At 40.2% G+C, this 27,505-nt stretch overlaps 1 protein-coding gene across 5 annotated transcripts in view; it reads left to right on the top strand.

The window, feature by feature from the left end:
• Positions 1-26,577, top strand: part of ANXA11 (annexin A11) — a 70,516-nt gene extending 43,939 nt beyond the window's left edge. For 2 of the 5 annotated variants that reach the window (XM_040070558.2, XM_040070559.2), the window contains 15 exons: positions 175-245; positions 14,560-14,620; positions 15,724-15,836; positions 16,995-17,354; positions 17,861-17,948; positions 18,321-18,415; positions 18,859-18,972; positions 19,191-19,281; positions 19,396-19,475; positions 19,622-19,678; positions 20,582-20,675; positions 21,397-21,492; positions 24,058-24,116; positions 24,669-24,791; positions 25,837-26,577. In XM_040070558.2, the coding sequence (XP_039926492.1) occupies positions 14,569-14,620; positions 15,724-15,836; positions 16,995-17,354; positions 17,861-17,948; positions 18,321-18,415; positions 18,859-18,972; positions 19,191-19,281; positions 19,396-19,475; positions 19,622-19,678; positions 20,582-20,675; positions 21,397-21,492; positions 24,058-24,116; positions 24,669-24,791; positions 25,837-25,896 (1,482 nt within the window). In that variant the 5' untranslated portion in view covers positions 175-245; positions 14,560-14,568 and the 3' untranslated portion in view covers positions 25,897-26,577. Of the gene's footprint in view, positions 1-174; positions 246-5,540; positions 5,654-13,223; positions 13,382-14,559; positions 14,621-15,723; positions 15,837-16,994; positions 17,355-17,860; positions 17,949-18,320; positions 18,416-18,858; positions 18,973-19,190; positions 19,282-19,395; positions 19,476-19,621; positions 19,679-20,581; positions 20,676-21,396; positions 21,493-24,057; positions 24,117-24,668; positions 24,792-25,836 lie in introns of those variants that run through there. The other 3 variants (XM_040070557.2, XM_040070560.2, XM_040070561.2) reach the window with 3 other exon arrangements.
• Positions 26,578-27,505: the final 928 nt, after the last annotated feature.

The raw sequence follows: 27,505 nt of genomic DNA, 5'->3' as shown, positions 1-27,505 counted from the left end.
ATGTTAAATCTAAAGCATACTCAACACAAGCTACTTTAATTTTTAAAGTGTGGTAAGTAGTAGGGTGTTTGACCACCTTGTTGTCATTGTTTAGTAACTGTTTAATCATCCTCATTAAATCACTCCTTAATAAAACTTTTTGGTTAACCCTACAATAATGGCTTCTCTTAATAGCTTGAAAACCCTTTACACTGCTGAATGCCTGAGTTGCTTTGCTCTCTGCTTCCTGGAGGAGAGAAAAATAGGTAGGTAGATATTTGTATTTACATCATACTAAGTTCCACCCAGAAACTTTGTGGGGCTGGAATGTCATTTATAATAATGAAACAATCAGTTCAGAATGGTATTACAAATTGCCACAGCTGACACATAGGGATAAATGGCTCATCCAGAATGCATTCAGACAGGGTTTCCAGTCAACCAACTGAATTACATTCAGCAGCACTTAAAAGTACTAGCAGCTATTTATCTATTTCCCCATACGGGGAACTTGAACTCTGCAGGTGCAGGTGAAGTGTGTGCGTGCCAGAGTCAGCTCAGTCTGTTTCTGTGAGTTCCTTTTCCTGTTGGCTAACTCTGGTACTTAGAATTAAATGCTGATTAGAGTTCAGAATTCAGTTTTACACAAGATAAAATGCAAAGCAGAAAATCTAAACAAATGGCAGGAAATCTGATCTGTAAAGAGGTGAACTAGTGACTTCTAAGAGAGTGTGTGTGGCAAAGTGTCAGCCCACCAAAGTCAGCCAGGCTGTGCCCACCAAGCAGGAAAACACAGAGCTATCCAACTGTAATGCTTCAAGAGTTTAATGAGAAGTTTCTGTTAATACAAAATGGAAACGAAACCACTTCCATCTGTTACTCCTCGATGAAAATGTTTATTTCAATGCTATATTCTGCTGCATGTGAATGGTAATGGTTTACAAACAAATGCATGCTCAACCCCCCAGTTCACTCTTAATTTAATTTGAATGCCTTTAGTAACAGTGGAAGGTGCTCAGATTGACACCCTCACAGATCAAAGTTGACAGCATGATGGTTTGAGGGAAAATGCAAGATACATGCAGGAAAATTATTTCACCAAAAATCTTTTATGCTAGAGACCTAGCCAGGTCTAAGGCAGATAGCCTTTGATAACAGAGTTTGTACAGTCCATCACAAATCCTGGCCCAGCTATGAAATGGCTGTAGTGTTGCATTCCTCAGCATAGAGCAAGTCGAGCCATAGGCTGTATTACCTTTATTCCAGACTAGTGGCAGTGCAGACATTAAACATTGCCGTCTCCTATTGCAACACAAATGCACTGTGGAAATGAAGCCGGAGTGCAGAAGTCATTTCAGCTAAGCCTGCCTCCAAGCAATGGATTTTAAGCCGTAAAATTTTCTCAGGAGTGTAACACAGATTGAGGATAATGCTGTTACCATCAAATGCCAGTTATCTTCAAGTCTAATATGCTGGCATATACAAAGAACCTGTGGAGTAACAAGCAAGAGGGGGCAAATCCAAATACATGGTATTGTCTTGCAAGGGTCTGGTTTAACTGAAGGCCCAGTTATAAAGAAGGAAAACAGGTGCACAGAAGAGTTGCAAGCTGATGGAGTTAGAAACTATGTGCAAAAAAAATTAAGTATAAAACCTACAGAATGCTCAGGAGCAGTAAAAAAGGAAGGAGGGAAGATAAATGTCTTTTGTGGCTAAAGCAGGGTGAAAGGATTCAGGTAAAGGTCTTTCTAAAATCTCCATAGTCCTATTAACTAATAGGACTTTATTCTTTACTCTGGTTAACTAATAGGACTATAAGAAAGTGAACTGCAACAGCATGACTGTGAGAGAACACCCTTTCTCATAAGAGAGAGTTGACAAATGATGTGTATTGGTTCCTTAGGGCTCAAAATGAATGTAGGCTCTATGTATGTGTATCTTCAGAGCTCTGAACCTAATCAAGTCCATGCAGGAGACCTCTGGGGTAACCTGGACCATTTGGGTTCCAGGCTAGAACTCCCAAAAATGTCCCTCCCACTGACTGGTACTTGAGGTTCTTAGACTGTCTGACAGACTGTTATAATACTTGCAGATTTTACTTGAAGTTTTCTTTAGTATTTTCTGCTTGTTTTTACTGTGTAAACACTCAAGATTTTTCTTTTTTGAGTTTTCAACAATGGAATATTTTAGTGATAGAAATGAAATGCTGTAAAATGAATATGGAAAAATTATGAAGACAGTACCTCTGAAATCAAGAGTGTGGATGATTTGTTGTACTAGTTTCCACCACTTGGTTCTGGTTTGTGTGTTATAATGGCACAAATTGACTTGGAAAACTACAAAGCTGGAGATCATAAGCTTGGAAGGGTCACTAGGAAAATGCAATGCTTGCAGGAAATGCTGTTGTGATTTCCGTGGGTTCTGCCACAAAGGCTTCTCTGTTTCAATTGGTACTGGGTCAGTATCGGCACAATGTCAGAGAGCAGTGTGACTGTGCTTGAGATGACACGCAAACCCTCACCTATCGCAACACCAAGCATCACTGGCCGTATGAATTTGGTTTGAAATGCCAATACAGAGTGAAATTTTTTATCTGAGTAAAAGTAAACCTCTGCTCAATTGCACAGCATGTGATGCTTTGGGGTTCTGTCCTGGTTAAATACCAGTTAAAATATTAAAACCCAAGAGGCTGGGAAATAAAAAGATACTAAAACTTGCTGGTAGGCTTTCTGGAACTTTAGGCGGATGTTGACAAGTACATGTGCTGCCCTTAGCAGTTTTTGCAGGAAAAGGTTTTTATTCCAACCAGAGGTCCCAAAAAGTATGGGCTCAGAGGTTATCATTCCTGTGGAAAAATTTCCAGAAATAAAATATGTTAAGCAAATGTCTCAGTCCCTGACTGTCTGAAAACGGCAGGTAGTGAAGTTTCCATACAATGATTTCTTTGTCAGAAGAATATTCCATATGCTGCCATAGCTATTCCAGTTTTCTGTTTATGAATGCAGCATCAAAGGTGTAGACTGAGCCTGGATAAATAGAGGGATTCATAGAAGTAAGCCAAATCTAGACCTTGGTTAAACCCATGGATGGTTGCAATTGACTTCAAAGTGAGCACAACCTGGTCTGGAATGAATACCAGGCTGGTTGCAGCAGTACAAGCTTCCTCATACACCCCTTCCAGCCTAGGCATTGATTCTCAAAGGGCTTTTCTACATGAAAAAATAGCAGTACTAAAGTTATAGAAATATGAGTTCGGTTTGGTTGTTGGGGTGGTTTTTTTTGTTGTTTGGTTTTTTTTTGTTTGTTTGTTTTTTTTTGTTTGTTTGTTTGTTTGTTTGGTTTTTTTGGTTGGGGTTTTTTTTTTTGGGGGGGTTTTTTTTTAACAAATCCTGCTGGAAGAAGAAATAATGCTTTGTAGAAGATGCCGTGTCCTCACCTGGTGGGGGTAGCAGCTCCTCTGAATGGCTCCTGACCTGTTTCAGTCAGAGCTACTCTGGTTAACAGAACTCTTGTGCTAGAGCTAATGTGGACCTTTTTGGCTGACACAGGGGCAAGGAGTTTAACTCCCAAGAGAAGCAATACTAGCAGACTCAGAGGACAAAGGTCCCTGGCCTTCTTTCCACCTGAGCTGCTCTGGGCATATCTTCATTCCTTCATCTGCCTGCATAGTGGACATCAGGCTATGCTCTGCATCAGAACCTGTGTTGGTGTTTAGCTTTGCCTATTAATGAGAAATGTCTTTATCAGTGAGGCTCAAGATAATCTGAGTATAAATTCCTAATTTATACCATAATAAGCTAATGTGCTACTTTTGACTGAGATGCAGTTTATCTTCTTCTCAGTGGCTGGTGGGGGGCTGTGTTTTGGATTTGTGCTGAAGACAGTGGTGATAATAGAGAGATTTTTTTTTTGTTGCTGAGCAGGGCTTGCACAGAGCCAAGGCCTTTCTGCTTCTCACCCCACCAGTGAAGAGACTGGGGGTGCACAAAAAGTTGGGCAGGGACACAGGTGACCCCAAGGGATATTCCAGACCATGGGACATTGTGCTCAGTATATGAAAGCAGAGGGGACATTTGGAGGGATGGCATTTATCTTTCCAACTGTTTAACTGTTATGTGTGATGGAGTTTTGTCCTCCTAGAGATGACTGAACACCTGCCTGCCTGTGGGAAGTGGAGAGTTAATTCCTTGTATTTTTTTGCCTGTGTGCATGGCTTTTGGTTTTCCTATTAGACTGTCTTTATCACAACCCACAAGTTTTCTGGCTTTTACCTTTCTCATTCTCTCCCTGATCTTGTTGGCCAGGGAGTAAGAAAGGCTGTGTGGGGCTTGGCTGCTGACTGGGGTTAAACCACTGTTCCTATATTCAAATATACCTACTCACCTGCTTTAGACTACTTTAAATGTAGCTGTTGTCAGTGCATGAGTGCAGCCTTGGCCTCTGCAGTGCAAATTAAAATTTTGATGAGGGAGAGGGGAAAAAATGGCAATCTCTTTTCTTTAGTTCAGTCAAAGCTGTTGTATTTCAATGATTGGCCATTGTGGTGTGTGAAAGTTGTATGGAGGAGAAAAAGCCTGGGCCCTCTGCTGAAAGCTGGTGGATGGACAGGATGCTCTTCTTAGAGGGTAAACATATCTATCCAAATTAGTTTCATTCTAAATGAAATTTCCTGTTACAAAGTATACATATTAGAGAAGCAAGTGTTGGAAAGGAGGTTCTGGACCCTGTTCACAAAATTCCCAGCTGCACAGTCAAGTTCATTCCCCACCCAAATTGTATAATGCTGTGATTCAGTTAGATAATGCTGTGTTTGCTATTTTGATTAGTGTCTTGGCAAAAGAAATTTAATTGGAAAATACTAGCCCTTTTTATTTTTTTTTTATTATTATTATTATCTTGGTTTGTCTCTCTAAATGCTTCCATGTGAGCAACTTCACTCATCTTTAAAGAATGCATGTAAAAAAAAAAAAAAAAAAAAGACGCTTATTGAAGCCTTTAGCTATTAGTGCTTCTACTAGAAAAGGTGGACGTGAACAATCTCCTTCGTCTTGATTTTTTGTGGACTTTCACTTAAGGAAAAGTATGTTATATATAGAATGGGGGGGGTCTGTACCACCTTGTCTGGAAAGCACGTTTCCTGAAATTTCCCGGTGAGAACAGTCAGGGGTGGTTTGCGGTTTAAATCCGACGTCGTGCTGAACGCTTACAACCTTGACTTGAACCGTCGCTTCCCGGATTTGGCCCGTGTCACCTGGTCCCTCAGGCCACGCTGTGCTCTTGAGGAATGCCCAGGCTGCCCTCGTGACGGGTGGAGTTACCTTTTTTACTGTGTGTTCTGGTTTTTTTTATAAAATGGGCCTGTCGCTGAAGCCGACTTTTGGTCAAACCTCTTGTGCAGCTTCCACCCGCTGCCGGCTGTCCCCCGGGACACTGCCGCCTGTTCCCCGGGCTCCCCGCGCTCCGCCGGCCCGGACCGCCCCGCTGCGGGCTCGCCGCCCCCGGCGGGTTTTGCACCTCCCGGCCCCGGCCCTCCCTCGCACGGAGGCCGCGGCGGGGCGGGCGGAGTGAGCCGGGGCCGCAGCGGCTCCTCCTCCTGCCGCTCCCCGGCACCGCCTTGCAGCGCCGGCGAGCACCTGGGACGGGCGGCGGTAGCGGCGGCTGCTCGGGACCCGCGGTAGGCGCGACCCCGGGACGGGACGGGGGCGAGGGGCCAGGGCCGCCCGGTGCGGCGGGGCCGGGCGGGGCCGTGGGCCGGGCCGAGGCCCCGCGGGGACGGGAGCCTGGGGCGGCAGGGGCCGAGACGCCCGCGGGGTGACGGGCAGCGCCGCAGGGGCTGGCGGAGGGGCGGTCAGGGCCTGCGGCAGCTCCGCAGCTGGGAGGAAGCAGCGCCTGTTTCCTCGGGAAATGTGGTTTCAGAGGAGAGGACGTGTTTCGCTGTCGTAGTTGCACTTCGGTCCTTGCCTGTGTCCGTAGGAGAAATTGTCAGGAGAAAACAGCCTAAGATGGTAGGCTGGTCATTACCAGTACTCGTTTTGGGTTTTTTTTTCCCCCGGAGGCCCCTTTCTCTAAACTGCTCGCAGTTTACTTTACCTTTTCTTATACCATACGTACTTCAAATGTCTTTAAGACACTTAAGTGTCTTTAAGTGCCTTCAAGTCTTTAGCTGTCTTAAAACCAAAACTCTTCAAACTCTTGCTGTGCTGTAGCTGTACGTGTGACAGAAAACAGCACAAACCTCTCCGTATTCAGAAAAGCAGTTCCTTCTTGTCCCCATCCTGTTTCTGGGCAGTAAGGGAGTACTTCTGTGGAATATAATTTTCTTTTAAAATATAGTTATAATAGTTCCTGGAAGCTTCTTCCTGTTGAGGAGGAACTGTGGAGAGATAACGTTCTGAAGGGAGTGGCAGAAGCTTGGAAGGCATCTCAGCCTAGAACGGGGACAGACTGCACTGGGGTAGAAGGTGTGGAGAGCAAACAGACAAGCCAGAGGGAGGAAAAGTGCTGCTGCGGTGTGTTTTGATGTAGGAGCTGATTAGGAAGGTTATGCACTTGAAAGCCCAGCTGCTGTCGGTGGTGGGAGGTTCATTCCCTGATACCTCCCCCAGCATACAGCTATTTTCTGTGGGGTGAGTCAGTACGTTACTGGAACACCCATGGTAACGTCAGAAACAATACAAAACCAGTGCAAGTGTATGGTTGCTGCAATTCCTGAGTGTATGAACGCTTTCCCCATAGCTTGGCTATTTTTGTAATTTCCTGTATTTTGGGTTGCTCTAAGAGTCACATGGACCACTCTCCTCCCACTGATGCAGCAGGTGATTAGAACTGAGCACTACTTACGTTTGCCTGTAGCCCTGTCCCCAATACATTTCTGCTGAGTGCCTAATGATGTTATGTCAACAATATTTATTATATTTATGTTCCTTTCTCTTGCCTGACCTTAGTATAAGGTCAGAGACCAAAATGGCTGTACTTAAAATTTCTGGAGTAGCCATCATATTCATTAATATGGTTTGTCACTTTTTTAGCTTATTATTTGTAGTTCACAGAAGTTTTGAACTGTTAGACTGAAAACTCCATGAAATGTCAAAAGTCACTAAAAGATATAACAAAACCAGCAGTGAGATGGAGCTATTTTATGGGGGTATTTATGTAGTCAGAATTATAAAGACACAGCGTTAGATAACAACGTAAAATACATAACCTCATCTGCTATAAAAAAATCAAGCCAAGCAGTCTGTCTGATGTGAAGATTACAGGTGATGCTGTTTCCTAAACCTCTAGCGAGTTTTGGAAGGCGGAGCTTCCATAGGAACTTCTGTTCAATAGCACTGCATTAATCAGAGCCAAGATAGAGACAACCTAATTCCAGTTCTGTGATAGCAATGGAGGTATTAAAAAAAAAAAAAAAAAAAAAAAAAAAAAAAAAAAAAAAAAAGCAAGCTCTAGTTAAAGCAGCGATATAATTGAAAATAGCAGATGGTTTAATTGTGACTACAGAAATAGTAGGGCTCTTGAAGAAACTGAAAGTTTCATTTATTTTTAGCCAAGCCTCTATATAATCATTTGTAGAAACTTCTCTGTTGGCTTCAAGTTGCAGTTGGAGGCTTCTGTTATATTAAATATTCAACTGTAATGGCACCAGTGTAATTCTTTTGTTTATTTCATACATTTATGTTTACTAACTTGAACCATGTTTTTAATTGGATATATTTCTAAATGTTTTATGTAAAATTGGAAATAAGGGCAGAGACTTGTCAGCTGTATGCAGTGCATTTTGTTTTGAGTTTCTCTTTAAGGTAGCAAAAGACTTTTTAAAAGGAAGGAAGGGAAAAGGCTGCATGTTTACCCCTCAGCGAGCAGCACTTTCACCTATTTGAAACTTGAGCTGTCCCTTTACTTTTGCCAGTTTATTTGAAAGTGGGTGTGGTTGATATAAATGCTGAATTTCCTTCAGGCAGTTCCCCAGACTGGGGGGAATGTAAGTAGACAAGCAAACCTAAGAACAATAGGTATTTACTGTGTATGCTTCTATTGTTGCTCTGTGTTTCTTCCAGATTTTATCAGCACTCAGTAGAGAATCTTGGTAAGATGTTAGGTCCTGCGTGGGGTAAACCAGGAATCAGTTATGGGTCAGAGATGGGACTCAGCCGTGAGTTGTCTTAGAATTGTCTAAGAGACAATTCGATCACATTTTAGTGTGATTCTTGCTTGGCAGGTCGTTTTTTGTTTGTATGTGTGCAATTGTATCCGTACTATTCAGCTGTCACAGATGCTGGGTGTGGACCAGTGACAGTCGTTAGATTGTGGCAACTGAATGAAACAGCCACACACAGCTCCACTACCTGATCCCTGTACAGTGCAGGGTGGTGTCGTCAGTAGCAATGTTCTTGTCTAAGATCTCCAAAGAAAGGGAAGCCAGTTCTTCCCAGATGTTGTCTCCTTTGTTCCCTTATTTGCTGTCTGTTTGAAAGAAAATGTGTTGTCTTACTTAGGAAGGGAAGGTTAAAAGTATTTTGGAGTTCTTGCTTCAGGTTTTGTGGGGGTTTTTTTGTTTGGTTGTTTGTTTGTTTTGGGGTTTTTTGGTTGTTTTTGGTTTTTTTTTTCCCCCTGCAAAGTGTGGGTGGTGAGGTTTTTTTTGAGGGCATTGGGAAAGTGTTCACCAGTAGGAGAGGTGGGCTTCTAATTCAGGCTTTTGGATCTTAACTTCTAGTGGGCTTAAGAAATACATCAAATACATCAGTCCCATATTAAAGATCCAGATGAGTTTTAATGCTTCTCAAGGTCTCTTGTTAGTGCTAAACTTTACTATAGCCGTATAGTCAACATGTATGTGAAGTGATCCTTGCTGTAATTAATTCCTGCACCCCAAAAGACCTCTGGCTTGGCTAGAAAAGCGTGTCTGATGTTGAACTTTGGCTTGGTGAGTTGCTCTGAGTTAGGTGCTTAGGTTGCCTACAGCAGACAGGGTGACTATCCCTTTTATTATTGCTAGAGATAATAACTTTAAGCTTGGGAATTTGCACTTTCCAGTAAACAATGTACTTATCTATAGTCAAAATAACTGGTTGTTGGCTGTGCTTGGCAGTTTTAAAAATAATTGGTTTTCTATTAGCTAGGAGAATAAATGCATCTTACAAATGTTAGGATTTAGGGAGAAAAACTTTTCAATAGTATGCTTTAAAGACTTGCTGAGCTCGAGTGCAGGTTTGAAAGCTATAGGCTTGTTTTCTTTTCACATTTCTTGTTTATGTTTGCTTTGAAATGCCTGTCTCTCTATTTTACTACCCTAAGTTGGTCCTTGAATAATTCTATTCCTGGAAAGAGTTAATCAGCTGAAAATGAGTAATTCCTTATAGCCTGGAATGAATGAAGGTTTGTCCATTTGCTCACTGAGGGGTAGTAACCATCCCAGTGTTGCTGGACTGCTAAATATGTAATCCTTCCCTGTCCAGAAAGTGTGAAAGTCATCACTGTTTAGAACAAGCTGATGTCTTTGTACCTCTTGTTCATCCGAGGAGTCCCAAGGATGTCAGCAGAGGGGTTTTGTGGCAGTGTAGGGTATGTCCATAAGGAATTTAGCTAAGGTCTCATGCAGTTCCTGCCAGTGTACCTGATTTTGGGAGTTGTCACTTGAACATCTTGGTGTTAGTCTGGCCTCCTCTGCAGCCCAAACAGCTGCAGACCTGATGGAAACATTTTCTCCTCGTCCTTTTGTTCCTGTTGTTCCTCTGCCTTTGCAGTGGGGCCACTCTCTGGCTCTCTGCTTCAGGCTTGGCACAGCAACTAAAAACTGCTGGTGTGAAATGAACAAATCAGATAGTTTTTAGTAACTATTTTAGAGTACTGGATATTACACTATTGCTGTAGTTCATGGAGTAATTGATATTTACATATTCTGACTTGCACTAATGATGTAAAAAAATATTCTTTCATGGTGGAACTTAAAATAGAGGAGTATAAATCCCTGAGGCATTAGTCAGTTGAAAACATAGTTCAGACTATTTATAGGTTGTTGGGCTTTTTGCAACAAATGATTTTCTGTGACAAGTTATGAGTTTAAAATATAACAACCTGATTCCACTACTTCTTCAAACATCTCATGACCTGAATTTATTTGTTTGCTTGTTTGTTTTTTCTTGCTTGTTTTGTTGTTTGGAAGGTGTCTATCTGTATTGTCATAAATGTTTTGACTGTGTGTTTTATGGATTTGAAAGAGAGTATTGAAGAAATGTGCTACAAAAGGAAGCACTTGAATCAGGCCAGAGTAGGGATCCAAAATGAAACTGACCTCTTGGAATTAACTCAGGTTTTTGTTGCATATAGATCTTGAAAGTCCATGCAGCTCAATGAAGTTGTTTGGATTTTGAAGCCCTGAGTGTATATGTAGGACTTCTGTCACTGGAAAGGTTACAGGAATGTTCTTAGTAATATTTTTACAGCTCAGTTTACAGCCTTATGGGTGTGTCTTCCCATTCAGCTTTTCTTTGTTGGACATGGCATCTCCTTTAAATTCTATTTTATTTTGACTAAAGCATGCAAGTGCTACCTTTCTGATGCTCTTCCTCCCTCGCCCCCTTCCCCCAGCATATCAAAAAGTGCTAGATTATTTTTTGTAATTAAAAAAAAAAAAAGATTATGGTACTGAATTAGTAGGATCATCCAAACTGGCAGAGCTCCTGAGTCATAATACTAGCAAGGAATTAAAATGAATAGTTTTTAAAAAAACCTCATATGTGAGTTTGTTTCTGTTCCACCATCTATTCAGAACTGTGAATTGGTTTGGATTTTTTGTTAAGGAGGCTTTTTTTTTGTAGGAAGTGGATGATGTGTTAGTACTCTTTATATGTGCATTGTTGGATTAAGTCCAGTAAAGGTTTGTAAAGGTGAACACTGAGGGATAACTTCTGTGTAAAAGAGGTTTCCTGGCTTTTGGGTGGCATGAACTCAGCCCCATTGGAAGATTAACTCATTCTACTAAATTATTTTTTTTCATAGTGAAAGGAAGGCTAGATGGGAGTCACACACACACACAGAAGACTTAATGAAAAAAAAAACAACCCACCAAAATTGCAGGACTTTTTATCTGTCAGGATGAAAAATATTACAACTGATGCAGGAGAGAACAACTTGTATGCTGCATTGCATGAGTCAAAGATAAATCTTTCTCAGGCTGGTTAGGCAGTTCAGTGCTGACTGTGGTTTGTCCTTGTCTTGGAAAAGCACAGTGGTGGATGCCTCAGCTCATATCTGATGAAAAACGACAGCATGTTGTAAGGTGATAAATTCTGTTCTGCTGGTTTCACAATCAAAGATCAGTCTCGGAGCAGGTACTGTAATTTATAGCTTCAGGCTGCTTTGTCTACTATATCCTGGTAATTAACCTTGTGGAGGAGTCAAGGCCAAGGGTTTGACTTTACTCTGTGTTCTCTGTGAAATGGGCATAATTAAACAAATAATTTTGAACAAATAAAGGTTATGGTTTTTCATCTGTTTTTGTCCTCAAATTATTGTACTATAGCATAGCTGGAGCCTGAACAACAGCCACCATATAAATTCCAGGAATGCATGTGAATGCAGTCGCTGAGCTTACTGCTATTGCACCTTGAAACAGAAATTTTCTGGCAGCCTTGAAGTTTTCTTCTTTATTTCTGCCATCATTATGGAATTTGTATTTTTGTTATAAATTTCCCAAGTTGTAGTCCTTTTCTTCTGTGCTGTATCTTACAGAAGCGTATTTTCAAGATTCCTGTTGCAAGTCTGTCACAGATTTACTCTTTTATGAACAGATCTGTTCGCTCTTGGCTTTGCCAAGCAGCAGGAAAGTGCTCAAGGGCCTGAATGGTTTATAGCTTGCAGTGTGAAGCATGATAGCAATGTTCACTGTGCGAGTAAAACCTCAGGTCTTTTTCTAAAGTTCTGAGGTGGACTGCTGGGATTGAATACTGGGAATGGGGAGAGGACTTTGACAGTAGTTGTTCTTTATTGTCCTCAAGGCACCTCCCTCTTTCCATGTGTGGTTTGGTTGGTTGGATTTTTCCCTTGTCTTATGCACGACATTTTTTTATGACTGAGCAAACAGAGACCTTGCTGTTCCCGTTTCCTCCCACGCAATATTTGTATATCTCCTGTTCCCTCGCCTGTGTCGCCCCTTTGTTATCAGCAGGCAAGTGCTGCTCATCATGAACAATTTTAATAAAATATTATGGATGTAGCAGGAGAAGGTGTGGAAGACGAAATTAGAAAATGAAATGGAGGTTGGGTTGAGAGAATGGTTGAGAAAAGTAACTTTCTATGTTAATATTTCTAAAGTTAGAGTACTGGCCAACAGAGGCTCAAATGAACTGCAGAAAAGGTGGTGATTAGGAAAGTTTCTAAACATGAGAAGTCAGTATGTTTGCAGATCTAGTTTGCCTGGAATCAAACCAGTCTGGGAAAATTTCCCCTTGGAAAAGCCCTGGATAAATACAGTGTTCAGAAGAAGCAAGTGGAACATTTTTTTATAGAAACTAACATATTTTTCAGACTGCTGAAGTTGGCTTTTTTTCCTCAACCTCAGCTTTCATTGCCAAAAGGCTCTTTTAATCTTGGGGGTTTTTTTTCCAATTTAAAATGACCGTTCTGTATGGGATTAAAAGTAAGCAAACAGCCTTGCTAAGAAAAACAAAACCTATCCCATTGCTTCTCACCATCGACCAAAAAAAAAAAAAAAAAAAAAAATTGCCTTAAATTTGCTCCTAAAGCTTTTTTGAAAAGGCATCTTACAATTTTTTGAGTACCCTGTCTTTATTGTATTTACATGTACAGCTAAAAATAACTAAAAATATAATTATAATTGTTACTGAAGAAATAACACTAATTTCGGTGTTGTAATAACTTGTGTGTAAAAATGTACACATTGACATTATGTCAATCTAAGAATCTAGATTAGAATCAATCTAGGAATCTAGATTGCAGGGGATCTTTGCTTGGATTTTGAGTGACACGGTAATAATCATTCTTTTTTATTTTTCCGTGCTTTATTACGTAAAGCCCATTTCTGAATTAGAGAGGCTCTGAAGCGTGCCAGGCTGCCTTCTGTTGAGTTTTTTAAATGTTATTTTTTTCCTGCCGGCCTCTGCACTTCCATGCTCGGGTACCTGCCTGGGGGTGGCAGCATGGGCCTGGCCCCTGGCAGCTCCCTCTGGTAATTGTGTGGCTGAGTGCCAGGAGGGAGGAAGCTGCCTGCTCGTTTTTCAGCAGCAGAGGGAGAGTGCATGATTTGCTTTTTTGTTTCTCGGGCTCATGAGTTTGGAGTCAGTCTTTGCATGGGTAACAGCAGGCATTGCTTTTCTAATGCTGAGAAGCTGCATTCACTTATTTATTGATTCTGTTGGATGCTACATGCTGGAGCAGAAGTAAGGTAGGGTTATAACTTTTGGTGTGCTCTGTTCATTGCAGGTTCTGTTAGTTTATTTCTCTCTCTTTAAATGAGTATGTGCAGCATGAAGTCCAAACAACTTTTAGGTAAATTGCAAATTTCCTAATTGTATTTCCTTATTAAAAAAGAAAACCACAAAAAAGTTTCTCCATTTCAATGTTGCTATGCAATACAGCCGTGCAAACCAGAAAGGAAAGTTAATGTGATCAAGCAAAATGAAAACAATTTCACAAGAACAGCAGCCCTGCCAACTCAAACCAAATCCAAAACAAAATTCCACAGCTGAAACCCAAAACACAGCAAAACATGCCAGATGCAAAAGGTAGTGCTTTAGGGGAAAGAAGGGGGTGGGGGGGAAAGGATAATTTCCTAAAAATAGACTGTGTATTGTCATTAAAAATAACCTTCAAAAAGCTAACACTCATTATGGATATTTTCTTCCTAGTTACTTTTACCGTTCTTCCTGGTAGTTATTCTGTTTAAAATAAGACCCTTGTATTCTAGAAGCCAGTTTTCATTTTGTTCTTCCTTTTTGACCTCCGCTTCTATTTTGGACAGCTAATGACTTTGTGCACTCCTTTGCTGACAGAGGCACTATCCATTTTGAGAGACCCAATTTATTCTAGTGATCTTATCCTATCAGTAAACCCTTCGTATTTTATGGTAATTCTGTAAGCATGAAGGTGTATCCCTTCTGCTTCTTACTCTGACCTTGCGCTTCTGCAGACGTTTGCATTTAGGTGCCTTCTAACAATTTCTCATAGTTACTTACTTGAAGACGTAGCTTCTTTGTCAGATGATTTTCTACTCTTCATTGATAAGACAGTGCTGTATAGGCTGGAAATTTTTGGAGATTTTTAGTAGTGCAGTAAAGGAAGCATGTTCAAGTAATTCATCCCTAAAAACATAGACAAAGCAAGCAGTAAGTAGCAACTGCAACAAATAAGAAAAATAGTGTGAGGAGTGACTCTGCAACTGCTTAGCTATCTGTTTATTAGTCAGGAAATGGGAAGAGGTTTCTAAGGGAAAAGCTGGGACAAAGTGTGCAGGATGTGCCTGAATTGTGGTAACTGGCGTCTGCATGGATGTTGCCTCTTAGTGTTATGTAGGGTAAAGAGTGAAGCGTTACAGAAAATAACTGTATCACACATACTTTCCAGGTCTTTGCAATGAGTTACCCAGGCTATCCCCCAGCGGGTGGATATCCACCAGCTGCCCCAGGTAAGTTGTTCAGAGGAAGTAAATGTTAAATGCAGTGGTTGTCCTGTTTGGAGTGGAGAGGTGGCATGGATGAATGAACCCTGCAGAGGGTTTCCTTGACTCACCAAAGCTTTCTGTACTCTCTTGTTAAGTCATATTTTATCTGACATTCTGATTTGTCTAATATGTGTGTTCTGCCACGTGCTCAAACAGTAAGGTCCAGTTTCATTCATCTCAAATAAAGCGCAGAGCATTAGGAGATGGTCTTAACTTGATCAAATCCAATAAATTACAAGGATCGGTGTCCATTCAATACTGAGTCTTCAAGGTGGGTGGTGAGACAAATGAGTATGGGGAGAAATCATTCGTCCAGCTTAAAACCATATCCCCCAAAGAAACAGGAAATTATCCTTAATTCACTATTCTTAGGCAGGTGGTTGCTTACAGAAGGGAGAGGGCAGTTGAAAAGGGTAGTGCTTATAACGACATAAAGCTGATGAAATGCTCCACCACTGCTTGGTTGTCAAGCTGAACTTCACAGTTGTTAGTATTGTCAAAAGGTAGCAAGAAAGGAATGGAGTCATGCAGGTATGGTGAAGTGTGGAGTTAGGCAGGTTAGCTCAGGAAGGGGAAGCCTTCAGTGAGAAGCCCAGCTAGGTAGGAGGATAAAGTCTATTTCTCAGCAGAGTATTCTGTCTGCAGTTAGACCATACGGCTGTGTGCAGACAAGTTTTATGACTTCGGTGTCTATAAATGTACTGTTGTGCTCTGTGGACACCTCTCAAATGAGCCAAGTGGAATTAATAACGTTGTCCTGCTGGAATACCCAGAAAACTTGGTATTTTAGGTACTCTCAAGTCAAAACATGGTGTTAACAGCCTTGAGTGCTAACCTTCAAAAAGGTTTAGAGTTGTTTTAAGTGAGAACTTACAGATTCAACGATAAGTAACAAGATTAGAAATATCCAGTGAGACTTCTCTTTTGATAATAATTGCACTGCTACCCTGTACCTCTTCTGATGATTTTCCTGGTAGTGTTGAAAATACATTTAATTAGAAATTTAAGTAGTAAGAACTTTAAAAAGGCGTAGTTTCTTGTTTCAGCACATCTGTGTTTGATTTCAGGTAGCAGTCCTTGGGGTGGTGCTGCCTATCCACCTTCAAATCCACCTCCAATTGGTCTGGAAAATGTGGCTGGCTATGCCAACCAGTTCAATCCCAGCCACATGGCTGGAATGGTGAGTTTGCTTTCATTTAATGTCTTTCATTTTGATGTCCTTAAGGGGAATGTTGTGTTTCTGGCATTGTCACTGAGAGGTTCATCACTTGAATTCTGTGCCTTTATGTCTAATCTGATTAGATGTTGAGCATTCAACATTGTCTATTGAAGAAAATGGTTACTGCAAGCTATTTCTTCTTTTAGGAAAACAGAGCACTAGTTAAATGTTGTTAACAGTCTAACTTCAAAAATCGTGGACATAAAACTAATATAACTTGGCATTTGCTGTGTAGAGGAATAGGGAACTACTAACACAGAGTATCCACTGTTAATATATTTACATGGGCAAACACAGACTGGATTTTGCCTGTTACCTGGGTTTTGACCAGTCAGAGTAAGGAAAAAGGCTGTGTAATTAGAGCTATCAATGATTCACCCTTGAAAAGAATATGGGATCAACAGTTTCTTACAAACACTGATGTTTAACAGATGGAAGTAAAAACCTTTTACATTGACGGAAGAAGTAGACGTTTCCAATTTGATTTTTTTTTTTTTTATAGAGCAGAAGTGAGTGACACTTCTGACAACTTTAGTCTTCAGAAATCTGTTATGCTGCATAACGAATGCAGTTTGTAGGAGGATATTTGCATTATAAATGTCTTTCTGAGGCAGTGATGAAATGATGTGGCAGCCAGCAGGCAAACTGAGCAACAAACTATCTAAGGTGCAGGAGGCAATATCCACAGCAACTAGTTTCTGACAATGCTGCAATCATCAAATGTCACTTCTGGTTTCTTTATAGAAGAGGGGTTTCAGTGGTAAGATTTTGATTTGGAGTGGAATGTCTTCATTTCAGCTTTTGCAGAAGTCTTTCCAAATGTAGTCCAGGAACTCCTGCTAGTTGTAAACTACTAACACATCATAAAATGGCCAAAGGTTGCTTAAAGTCCTTGCACCCAGGTTGATCCTTGTGATCACACAAAGCAGCCATGGGCAAAGAAGAGATTATTTGGTGTAAAGTTTTAGGCAAATTTTTCCATCCTGCTTGCTATCTTTTGCAGATAAAGAGCTATCTGCCTGTGTTGGTGGGGAGGGAGGTTGTATTGCAATAAGCACGTTACTGAAACTCAACTGTTTGGACTCGCTCCTGTCTCTTGCTTTATTGCTGTCATTGCAGGCATCCAACCTGGCAGGGACCTTTGGAGGGACAAATGCACCACAAAGCATGTATCCTTCCACACCTGGGGGTTATCCACCAGTTCCTCCAGGTGGCTTTGCGCAACCCCCACCAGGACAACAGCCCCCGTATGGAGGGTACCCTCCACCTGGAGGCAATCCACCATCAGGAATGCCATCTTACCCAGGATACCCTGTGCCAGGCCAGCCCACACCACCACCTGGTCAGCAGCCTATGACCTATCCGGGACTTCCAGCAACTCACCCAGGGCAGCAGCCCATGCCAAATTATCCAGCAGGACCAGCTGTGAACCCATCTATGCCCTCTTACCCAGGAACTACAGGGCCTGCCGTCACTCCTGTAAGTAAGAGCGTTCACTGCTTTTCTTTTGAGGTGTGACTATATATATGTTCCTCTACATTTTCTTCTAAAATTGAAAAGAAAGTTATGAATTGAAGTCTGAGTGAAGAGAGGGATGGAACCTTTTCAAATGCAAGCAGTATATGCTCATATGTCTTGAAACAAATTATGATTTACCATTGTATCCAAGAAAAAAGATTTGACATTAATTCAAATTAAATAAGCTTGCCTTTCCTAACTTTAGCAAGTATTGCCATTCGTATATACAGTATCATCAAACTTTAATTAATTGGAAAGCAGATTAAATGTCAGCAAACCTTGATCTTGCATTTTCTTGTAATTTATGTCTAGAAATTAACAAATTGCTTAAGGCAGGGTTGGTTTGAGTTTTCTATTACTTTTCTTGCAGAAAGAAAACTAGTAACTGATGATCTTTCCTAAGTAGTATGCCACATTATTTCACTATTTAACACTACTACTGTTTAACACCATTGATCTCATTTTAGCACAGAAACCAAGGTACGATCACTGATGCACCGGGTTTTGACCCTCTGAAGGATGCAGAAGTCTTAAGGAAGGCCATGAAAGGATTCGGTGAGCAGTCTGAGGATTTACATTTCAGTTAAAAGCAGAATTGCATCTCAATTCAGCACTGATGTTTTTCTATTGCTGTGTGTGTACTGAGTGGGATAGTTCACATGTGATGGTCCTAGGTTATCAGAAGCATTATTGGATATTCATGTTGTTCATAAACAACACCCTGAGTTTGGTTTAGGTTTTCTTTGTATTCATACTGTGTGATTGGGAGTAGAGCTCAAAGTTCTGTGCTTGTACACAAGAGTAGATACTGGAGATGAATTCAAGGCATTCATGTCCTTCTGCTGGGTTTAGAATAGGAAGAAATAGAGACAGGAAGCTGAATTCTCACGAGGTAATGCTCATTCTGTGGTGTCTGTGTGTGTACAGGAACCGATGAGCAGGCAATCATCGATTGTCTTGGAAGTCGTTCAAACAAGCAACGGCAGCAGATAATCCTGTCCTTCAAAACAGCTTATGGAAAGGTAGGTACATTCTGAGAACACAAGGAAGAAGAAATAAGAGTCTACATCCTTTCAGTGGAAGTCAGAAGACTTAGTGGTGAGAAAAAAAAATTGGAAGGTCCATTAGGGGAAGATGATTCTTAAGTCATAGCCAGTTCAGAGTTCTACTTTTAACCCACACTTGACTTCTTCGTGCAGTGTTGCAGATGAAACATGTAAAGCGGTTTCTATGCTAAATGGTTACTTTGGCTTTTTGATCTGTGCAGTCTATTTAATTGGTCCTTAATGACCTTAATGTACACATGCCGTTGTGCTGGTTTTAGCGTTAAGTGGAATAGCTTTACTTTGAACATACATTACTGGTGCTTATGCATAAAGAATTCTTTAAAAATGCATATTTTTAGTCCTTGCTTTTGTCTAGTTTGGTCTTTACATGTTTTTTCCTTGTTTTTTCTTCTCATTAGGATTTGATCAAGGATCTCAAGTCTGAGCTATCAGGTAACTTTGAGAAGACAATCTTGGCAATGATGAAGACACCTGTCATGTTTGATGCTTATGAAATCAAGGAAGCTATAAAGGTTTGTGTAGGAGATACAAGTTTATAAGATTAAGGAAATAGTTGAGCTGATAAAATATTTAGTTGCCATTTAAAAGTTTGGACTTACTTGGGATTACTTACTTTGACTTCATATACAAGGTTATATTCTTATTTTTTTCCTATATAATTTTATTACATTTCATTTATACAAGGTTGTAGAAATCTGAATCTGAAGTGTTTCTCCTTTGCTTGTTTTAGGGCGTTGGCACAGATGAAAATTGTCTCATTGAAATCTTAGCTTCCCGCAGTAATGAGCATATTCAGGAGCTCAACAGGGTCTATAAAGCAGGTTAGAGCTGTTGCATCAAAATTTTCTTCTGTTTCTTACTTAATCACTGACAGAGAGTATGAATTTAGGAAATGAGCAGGATTGTATGAGGATTCACAACTATGTCTTTTCCAGAATACAAGAAAACTCTGGAGGAAGCAATAAAAAGTGACACATCTGGACACTTTCAGAGGCTTTTAATTTCACTTGCTCAGGTACTTGCTTGCTGGGATTTTGGAATTCGTTAGTCATGTGTTTGTAGATGGTGTGGATTTTTTTTTTTTTTTTTTTTTTAAATTTAAAAAGAAAGCAGCCCATCAGAACCCGTCAGTAACGCTTCTGGATCTTCTAATTCTTTCAGGGAAACAGGGATGAAAGTACAAATGTTGACATGTCTGTTGTCCAAAGAGATGTGCAGGTCAGTAGAAATGCTTCATCATTTCTAACTATAGTCAACTCAATACGCTGAGGTTTGGCTGTGTGGATTCTGCTTACTGTTAGTTTTGGATACCTTGTGACTTCTTCTGATGCAGTGCTTATGTTTGAGTGGATGGAAGAGATACAGAAAGTTGTGACAGAGCATTAGAGCCATGTAGGTGCAATACAGAGATGAAGCTCTTGGGAGTGCAGTCCATAGAATATTTTACCTCTCATTCTGTCAAGTCTTTGGCTTTTCCAAGTGTTGGATTGTGCTGCTTACTAAGGAAATTGTCCAAAGAGATTTGAGGTGATATGAGTGTGGATTAAGTTTTAAGCTATTCAACACCTGTATTGGCCTTTGCATGTTGTTTAAGGAAGTCTGGAATTTTGCAGCAAATAAAGCACTTGGACTTAGTAATGTTTGCCCTGTTACTTTTTCTGTATGTTCCATTTCACTACATAGCAAAGGGGGAGAACCCTGGATTGTTTTAGCCATATTAGTATCATTTAAATAGTGATGTCATTAGCTCTCTACATAGTGTGCCTTAGCCAAAACACAAGAATGTCCCAGAACACACCTAGAATTGTAGAAGAAAAACTAGATGTAAGGACTGTCAGGAAGAACAATTTTTGGGTTCTTTTTGAGCAATGTCTCCTCCTCTGGAGCTCTTGTATTTGAGCACTTATGCATCAGCAAGCTAGGAAGACTGCAAACATAGCATAGTTTTAGGAAGGTTAGAACTAGTTGCTATTTATTGCTTGTTCCTGTTTTGCAGTAGTACATAGGCTAAGAAATAAGTATAAAAGGAGGAGAGGCTGCAAGGGAGCAAATCTGTAACTCAGCTGCTCAGCCTCACTTACTGTTGTGAGTAATGAAATGTGAATTCCCTTCTGTGTTCAGGAGTTGTATGCAGCTGGAGAGAACCGTCTAGGAACTGATGAATCCAAATTCAATGCCATTCTGTGTGCAAGAAGCAGGGCCCACCTCAGAGCAGGTAACCATGTCCTATGTAAACAGTAACTTGATTCTGTTGTGTGTAAGGATAAAAATATATAGCACTGCTCTGGGCCTGAATTTCCTCCATCTGTAAAATGAGCCCAACGAGATATCAGTGAAAAGCAGGGTGAATTCTGCTGAGGAAAGGGGAGAGTCACCTTTCTTAAATATCAGAGCAGGTAGAGGTCATACTTATTCAAATGATCCTCTGATTAAAGAATTGAAAAACTAGAATTGTTTCAGTCTTGCATACTTGGGTGTGCAAGACACTTGCAATCCTTCCCTTTTTACTTGCTAATGTAAGGTGCTACCTCAGTCTGTCATGGTGAAAATGTTTTAGTAACTGCATAGAACTTTTGCATTGTGCTGTTGGCATGTCAGGTACTTACACGGAGGAAGAGGAAGGGGTGTGTATGAGAACCTGAATATTTTCTTCTTAACTGTATTGACACCTGAAGCTTTCCTAAAAACATTGCCACTCTTTTTCTTACAGTGCTTCCTTGGTCTAGCCTTTTAAAGAAAAGGCCAGATCTAGGCAAGCTAGAAGGAGCGTGATAACATGTAGATGGTTGATAACACAGTATTAATCCTTGAGATGTTCAAACTAGTGTGAGCACGCTGTAGTGTCCAGCTGAGAAGTGCCATTGAAATGAAGCCATCCAGCACATTCCAGTGCCACCTCTTGCTGCAGAGCTGAAATCTTTGTGTTCCATTAACAGTGTTCAGCGAGTACCAGAGGATGTGTAACCGGGACATTGAAAGCAGCATATGTCGGGAAATGTCTGGAGACCTGGAGAAGGGCATGCTGGCAGTAGGTATGTGCCACCTTAGCAAGTCCATTCCTGCTATTCTGCTGCAGCTGGCTCAGGTGGTGCCTAAGGATGTTCTTCTAAGAAGTTGTTTTCTGCTTTTTACATTGAGCTTTCTGTGAAGTCATTTGTGATTAGTAAAGTGGGACATTTAATTACCTCAAAATAACAGATGAAGCTTTTTTATTTCACACAACTGCAGAATTTGAATTTCATACGTTAAAATGGGGAGAGAATTGTTAACTGTAATTGACACAGTTTTAAGAAGTGAACTTGTACCAACTGCTGAGTGCGAATGGAGTATTTGGAACAATTTTGGAAATCCAGCAAGATATAGGCATTAACCCTCTAATTAGTTATCTCTACCTCTATTTAGTAGAAAGTAAACTTAAATTTGATTGCAAAGGGGCTATTTTTTCCACATTTCCTGTGGCTACAGTTTTTTTAAATCTTTGTTTTTAATTGTCCCCAGTACTTCTGAGGAGTGAGAAAACTTATCTCAGGTCTACTGTTGTCTCTTCAGAAGCAGACATTTGTTTCCATGAGGTTGGGTCAAGGCCTGCTGTGCAGTAGTTTTATGTAGAATGCTTTATTATAGATATAACTGTGAACCACTTTACTGTCTTTGTCTTTACATCTCAATTTCTTTTTCTGTTTATTACTGTAAATACACTGCAGTATCTAGAACTCTTGCTTCAAAAGTGTTGTTCTTTGCTTTTGAATATGGCAGTGATGTAACAAAAAAACCTCCTCACACAACCACATACACAAACCCCCGAAACTCCTACCAAAATAGGAAAAATAGGAAAAATGAACTTCATATCACTTGGAAATGAGATAGGAGAGGTTCAAGCACAACAGATTTTTTTTCACTGAAGTTTATCACAAAATCTTGACAAAATGAAAATCATTTTTAAAAGCCTCATTTTTTCATTCCTGTCTTGTGCATGTCTGAACTATGTAACTATTGTTCTTATTCTGTTTGGCCACACTGTCATCGTACTGATCTTTCAATGACCCAAACTGGATCTAGCTCATTGTGTCTGATTTGTTTGCTGGCCTTTTCCAGGATTCAAACTTTGTCACCTCAGAAATTATTGTTAGAAAACCAAACTTAGAGAAAAGAGATTTCTCTCTTTGTAGAAAAAGATTGCCTTGGTAAAGAAACTGAAGAAACTGCTCAGAGTTTAGAAGCCATTTGACTTCATGGAGCTTCATAGTGACTTGACAGGTCTCCATGTAGATCCAAATTCAAGACTGGGACTGCAGCTGGCAAACAAGTGAATAGCCTTGCCATTAATATTCACTGAATAACTCCCTTTATTAAATACATTCTGTGGGGTTTTTTCTTTATATGTATATACATATATATCTTTATCAGTAAATGATATTAACATCATTTGTTCTGTGAATCTTATTTGCAGAAAAAAGGGGATTTCTAATTGAAAATATTTAATTTTGCTTTCTTTAAAGCTTTCTGGATTGTACAACTGGTAACTTACAACAACATCTTTAAACATCTTAGAATGCAAGTGTGTTGTGTTGGTTAAATACAGTGATACAGAAACATACATTTCATTTTGTCATTCGTTTTTGAATAGTATCATTCATATCATTGACAGTTGTGTGGTGAACTGCTATCTCTCATCTACATTTTCCTACTGAGAAAAGTACTTCTTCCTATACAGAATGTGTCTTGCTATAAAAAAAAATTCTAGGTTTACGCCTTTAGTTCTGTGTTGATTCTATCTGATTGATTTTGATACCTTACTGTGCTATTAAATGTCAAGTGTGATCTTTTTCCTCTGTGGTTTGCATGACTGTTTACTTGTAACCAACATTACATCAATATATAGATTTTAATTCTGATCAGTGATGGAGGATTCTTTCATTATCTTGATTAACATGACAGTAATTTGATTTAGATTTTGCTTTTTCAGATTTCTAATGAACTGTGCTAATTAAATATAGCATCCAGTCATTACTAAATGAGCATGTTAACATTTTTTCAGGAGTCCTGATGAACTTTGTGGCTAAAATAAGACTTTAAAATTAGGGTTGTGATGACTCACCGTTAAGGAGAAGGAACCACCCAAGATTCTCTGCTGTCATAAGTGGTTTCCTAATTTGTACAAGGGCAGGACTTGAATTTGTTACTTGAATTAGGCCTTGCAGATGCATGGCTAAAAATTCAGAATTAAGCCAGGAGCACCACTACCTATGTGTTCCTTCGAGTCTTCTGCCCCCTCCTCATCCCCTCTTCTCCCTGCATAAACAAGAATCTGGTCATTAGAATGCAAAGGTTCATTATGGCTGCTTCACCCTAGATGGTTTCTAGTGTCAGAAGTGTTTTCTTGGAGCCATGCAGTGTAGGTTCTTTAACTGTATTGCAGCTACTGTTTAGATTAAAAATAATCTGAGTGACTAACGGAAGGAGTGGAAGCTGCACTGTATCAAGTGTATGTTTATGTAAAATTCAAGCATGTGACTGTGTTGGATAAACTCAAAAAGTTACAGAGTTCTGATTGAGGAGGAATGCCTGATTTCTGTAATACTGTTCCTTTTTTGCAGTTAAGTGTCTCAAGAACACACCAGCTTTTTTTGCAGAGAGATTATATAAAGCAATGAAGGTAGGTGTCTGTGACAAGTTTCATAAACTTATAGTGTGGGGCTTTTTAAATGCTTGTACAGCTCTTGGGAAGAAACTGTGCAGCTGAAGAGATTACATTTTTCAGTGGTCAGATGACTAACAGGATGCAGTCATTATTATGAAAGGCTGGAAAAATCTAGCTGATTTGATCCAACTTAACAGAGCAATGTATACAACTGTACATAGAATAAAAATCTTCACTTGGTGAAACATAAATATGCTTAAAACTCACTGAAATTGATACTTTTAAAGTAGGGAATTCTAGCAGAAATAGATAAGTAGGCCATTTAACTCACCAAATTTTCTTGACCCTCCTGTACCTTTGCTAATCCCCCTCTTTTTTTTGAGCTCTTCTCGTGCACAGAAATTAGTACCCTACCACTAAATTGAATTTATTAAAGTGTGATTGGCCAAATTCTGTTCAAGCTTATTAAGTCAGAGGGGTTTTGCTAGTAAACAGGCATTTTACTTTTTTACTAGTGCAGTGTCATACATTTTTCAGTACATTTAACTGCTGCTTTGTTGGTTTCAGGGGGCGGGAACAAAGGACAGGACGCTGATCCGGATCATGGTATCGCGCAGCGAGGTTGACCTGCTGGACATACGTGCGGAGTACAAGAGGATGTATGGCAGATCTCTCTACACAGATATCACTGTAAGACTTGGAGACCTTCCCTTCCCTGCCACGACACCCCTTATGCTGGCAGTGCACTGCTCCTCGTGCTCTGAGTGTAGCTGGCTGTGTCGGATTGATGCATTTACCAGGAGCACAGAGGCTGAGGGCCAGAGGATTGAGAGCACTTGGGTTTGCATGGGGACTGGATGAACTAGAGATGAGAATGAAGCTAACAGCCAAGGAAGGAAAGGGAAATTGGTCCAGAGGGGTTTCTGAGACCCCTCTATCCCAATCTCCTTCTATCATCTTGTGGGAATCACTCAATCCTCCAATTGATCCCCACCTCCTGTGGCACTCTAATTCATTTGCTTGCTGGAAGAATATAAAGCTTCTAAAAATCTTCTAAAGGATTGCCTCCTCTTTGTCTTGAAAGTACAAGATTGTGCAAACAGACTAAACTTCAGATTCTTTAGCAGTTGATCCACCCTCCTGCTGCTATTAAGAGCTGTAGCACCCAGGAGGATGCCTGGCCAATGGTAGGGTAATAAGAGCTGGAGGAGAGTGAGTGGTGTCACTTTTATTTACCTTGTAATGAGGGTGCCAGACCTGTTAAGCCCCGGTTTATTCCTCTTGCTGTGGACACTGAGGGGCTGTAACTTGGCGATGTTTAGAAAGAATCCTGTAGACATTCTGGAGGTTAGCATGTACCAAATGTTTCTTCTATGGTAGTTGCATGCCCTGTAAGCACCAATGTATGAGTAAAAAGCAGTGAGACATAGGTGGAAAAGCTCTGTATTGCTTCTTCCCCCCGTTCCTCTTTTGATCGGGCATTATAATTAGCATCTAAATGCTAATTCACAAGCAGAACTGGCCATGTCTGTTTCATAGACTGAACTTGGTCAAAGCTCTGCTTCACTAAATATGGGGTGTGCATGTCCACAGTTAGGTGTATGTAAACTCTGCTGCTTATTTCTGTAAAAGTAGAGCCAAAACTGTCCCTGGAAAAAAAGTTCTTAGTTTTTCAGCTGTGGCTTCATCTCTTTTGGTTGTTCTTCAACTTTTCTTTTTCTGGGTTCCTTTTCAGGGTGATACTTCAGGAGACTACCGGAAAATCCTACTCAAGTTGTGTGGTGGAAATGACTAAATGGAGCATTGAGCTTTTCTTTAAAAAGCTGCTGTTTTCATGTCCTTGCTGCAAAGCATCTTTTTTTCCTCCATAAGTAAATATGTAATGACCTGTTTCTTCTAAAGCAATTGCATTTTAAACGATAATATTGCATATATCTTCAGTTCAAAAGTAGTAGGTAATAAATGCCAAAACCCCCCAAAATACCAAGCTTATGTGCCATCTCCTCAGGATTCTATATAGCACTTTCAGCAGCCAGTGAATGACAGGTCATTATTTCTTTTCTGCTTATGTCATGCTGAAATAATGTTTGTTTTATGAAACAAAAATCACAGTTGTATGATTTAAGGTGTTCTTTTGTATAAACATTGAGTGCCATTTTAATGCAAGTTTTACGTCTATTGTGTGCAGAGTTGGTTTTGGGCTAGCCCATTTCCTGTTATGTGGAGATAGCCATCTCAAGGTTTTGTGTCTAGTTAAGACTGTTTAAAGAAGTTTTGTCAAGTTCTGTTTTTTACCTTGATTCTTTTCAAGGAAGATGTGTTCCACATTTCATTCTTGCTAGGGCAGACTGTCCCAAGGCAATAGTAATGTTGACAGCAGTAAAGGTTCTGTCATTAATGTTTAAAGATTTTGGATCGTGCCTTAAAAATATGTATGTAAGAAAAGGTTATGAAATTAAAGCCAAGTCTTTGCAGACTGTGCCTTTTGGTGTTCATATTGATGTATGTGAGTGATGACTCACTTTATGTAATGTAGTTTTTCCAAAGAAGTTCTCTTCCACAGGATTATTCAAAAATTGTTGTTTTGATGAGTTTGGGAGTTGTGTGCTCTTGATGAGCAATTGTCTGTACATGATACATGTAATCTGTAGTTATTGCTCAGTATTTTCATTTTGCATGTTATAATTTTCCTTACTCTTGCAACTCTGAATTTTTATTCCTAGCTGGCATGGATGAAATCTCTTCAGCTTGTTGTTCTCAAAATAAAAACACGTAAAGGTGAAAAGTACAAGGTGGAGGAAAGGTTTTCTACCTAGGTCAGTGAAAATAGACTGCTTGTTAATCAAGAACATGCAAACTCCCCTTACTTCACGCACATATATATAAGCGTACTCCCTCTGTTGTTTAAGGGTCAGGCAGGTTCTTTTTCTTAGAAGTTGTATTGCTATTTGTCTTGAAAGAAAAAGTCAATGGTCTGGATTTAATTCTGGATTGCATTTGTCACCATGGTGGGGGGGAATGTAAAGATTACAGAATATGGTAGCTGTGTGCCGAATGATGGATTCTGACTGGGACTTGCTGACAGGACTCCTGTTTTGGTCAATGGCAGCAGTGTGTCCTGTGTCCAAAGCCAGCCCATACGCTCATTTCTGTCAGACAATCTGAGCATGTCTTGAGAGGAATTTGCAGCTGGAAGTCTTGTTGGCTGAAACTGATAGTAAGAGTACACTTATTTGCAGAGGTAGGAGGAAGCTTTTGAATTAGGGGAAGTTTGTTAGCTGTGCTTTAGTCCTGAATATCACCTGATCTTATTTTCTTCCTGACAGTGCTGTATTTGAAAGGCAGTTTTGATGAAGTAGGGCTTCTGAAAGATTTAGAATGCAAAGCTTGAAACAGTGTCTGAA

This window comes from Hirundo rustica, chromosome 8, assembly GCF_015227805.2.
Source record: "Hirundo rustica isolate bHirRus1 chromosome 8, bHirRus1.pri.v3, whole genome shotgun sequence".
Classification (NCBI taxonomy): domain Eukaryota; kingdom Metazoa; phylum Chordata; class Aves; order Passeriformes; family Hirundinidae; genus Hirundo; species Hirundo rustica.
This window is presented reverse-complemented; position numbering and strand designations above follow the sequence as displayed.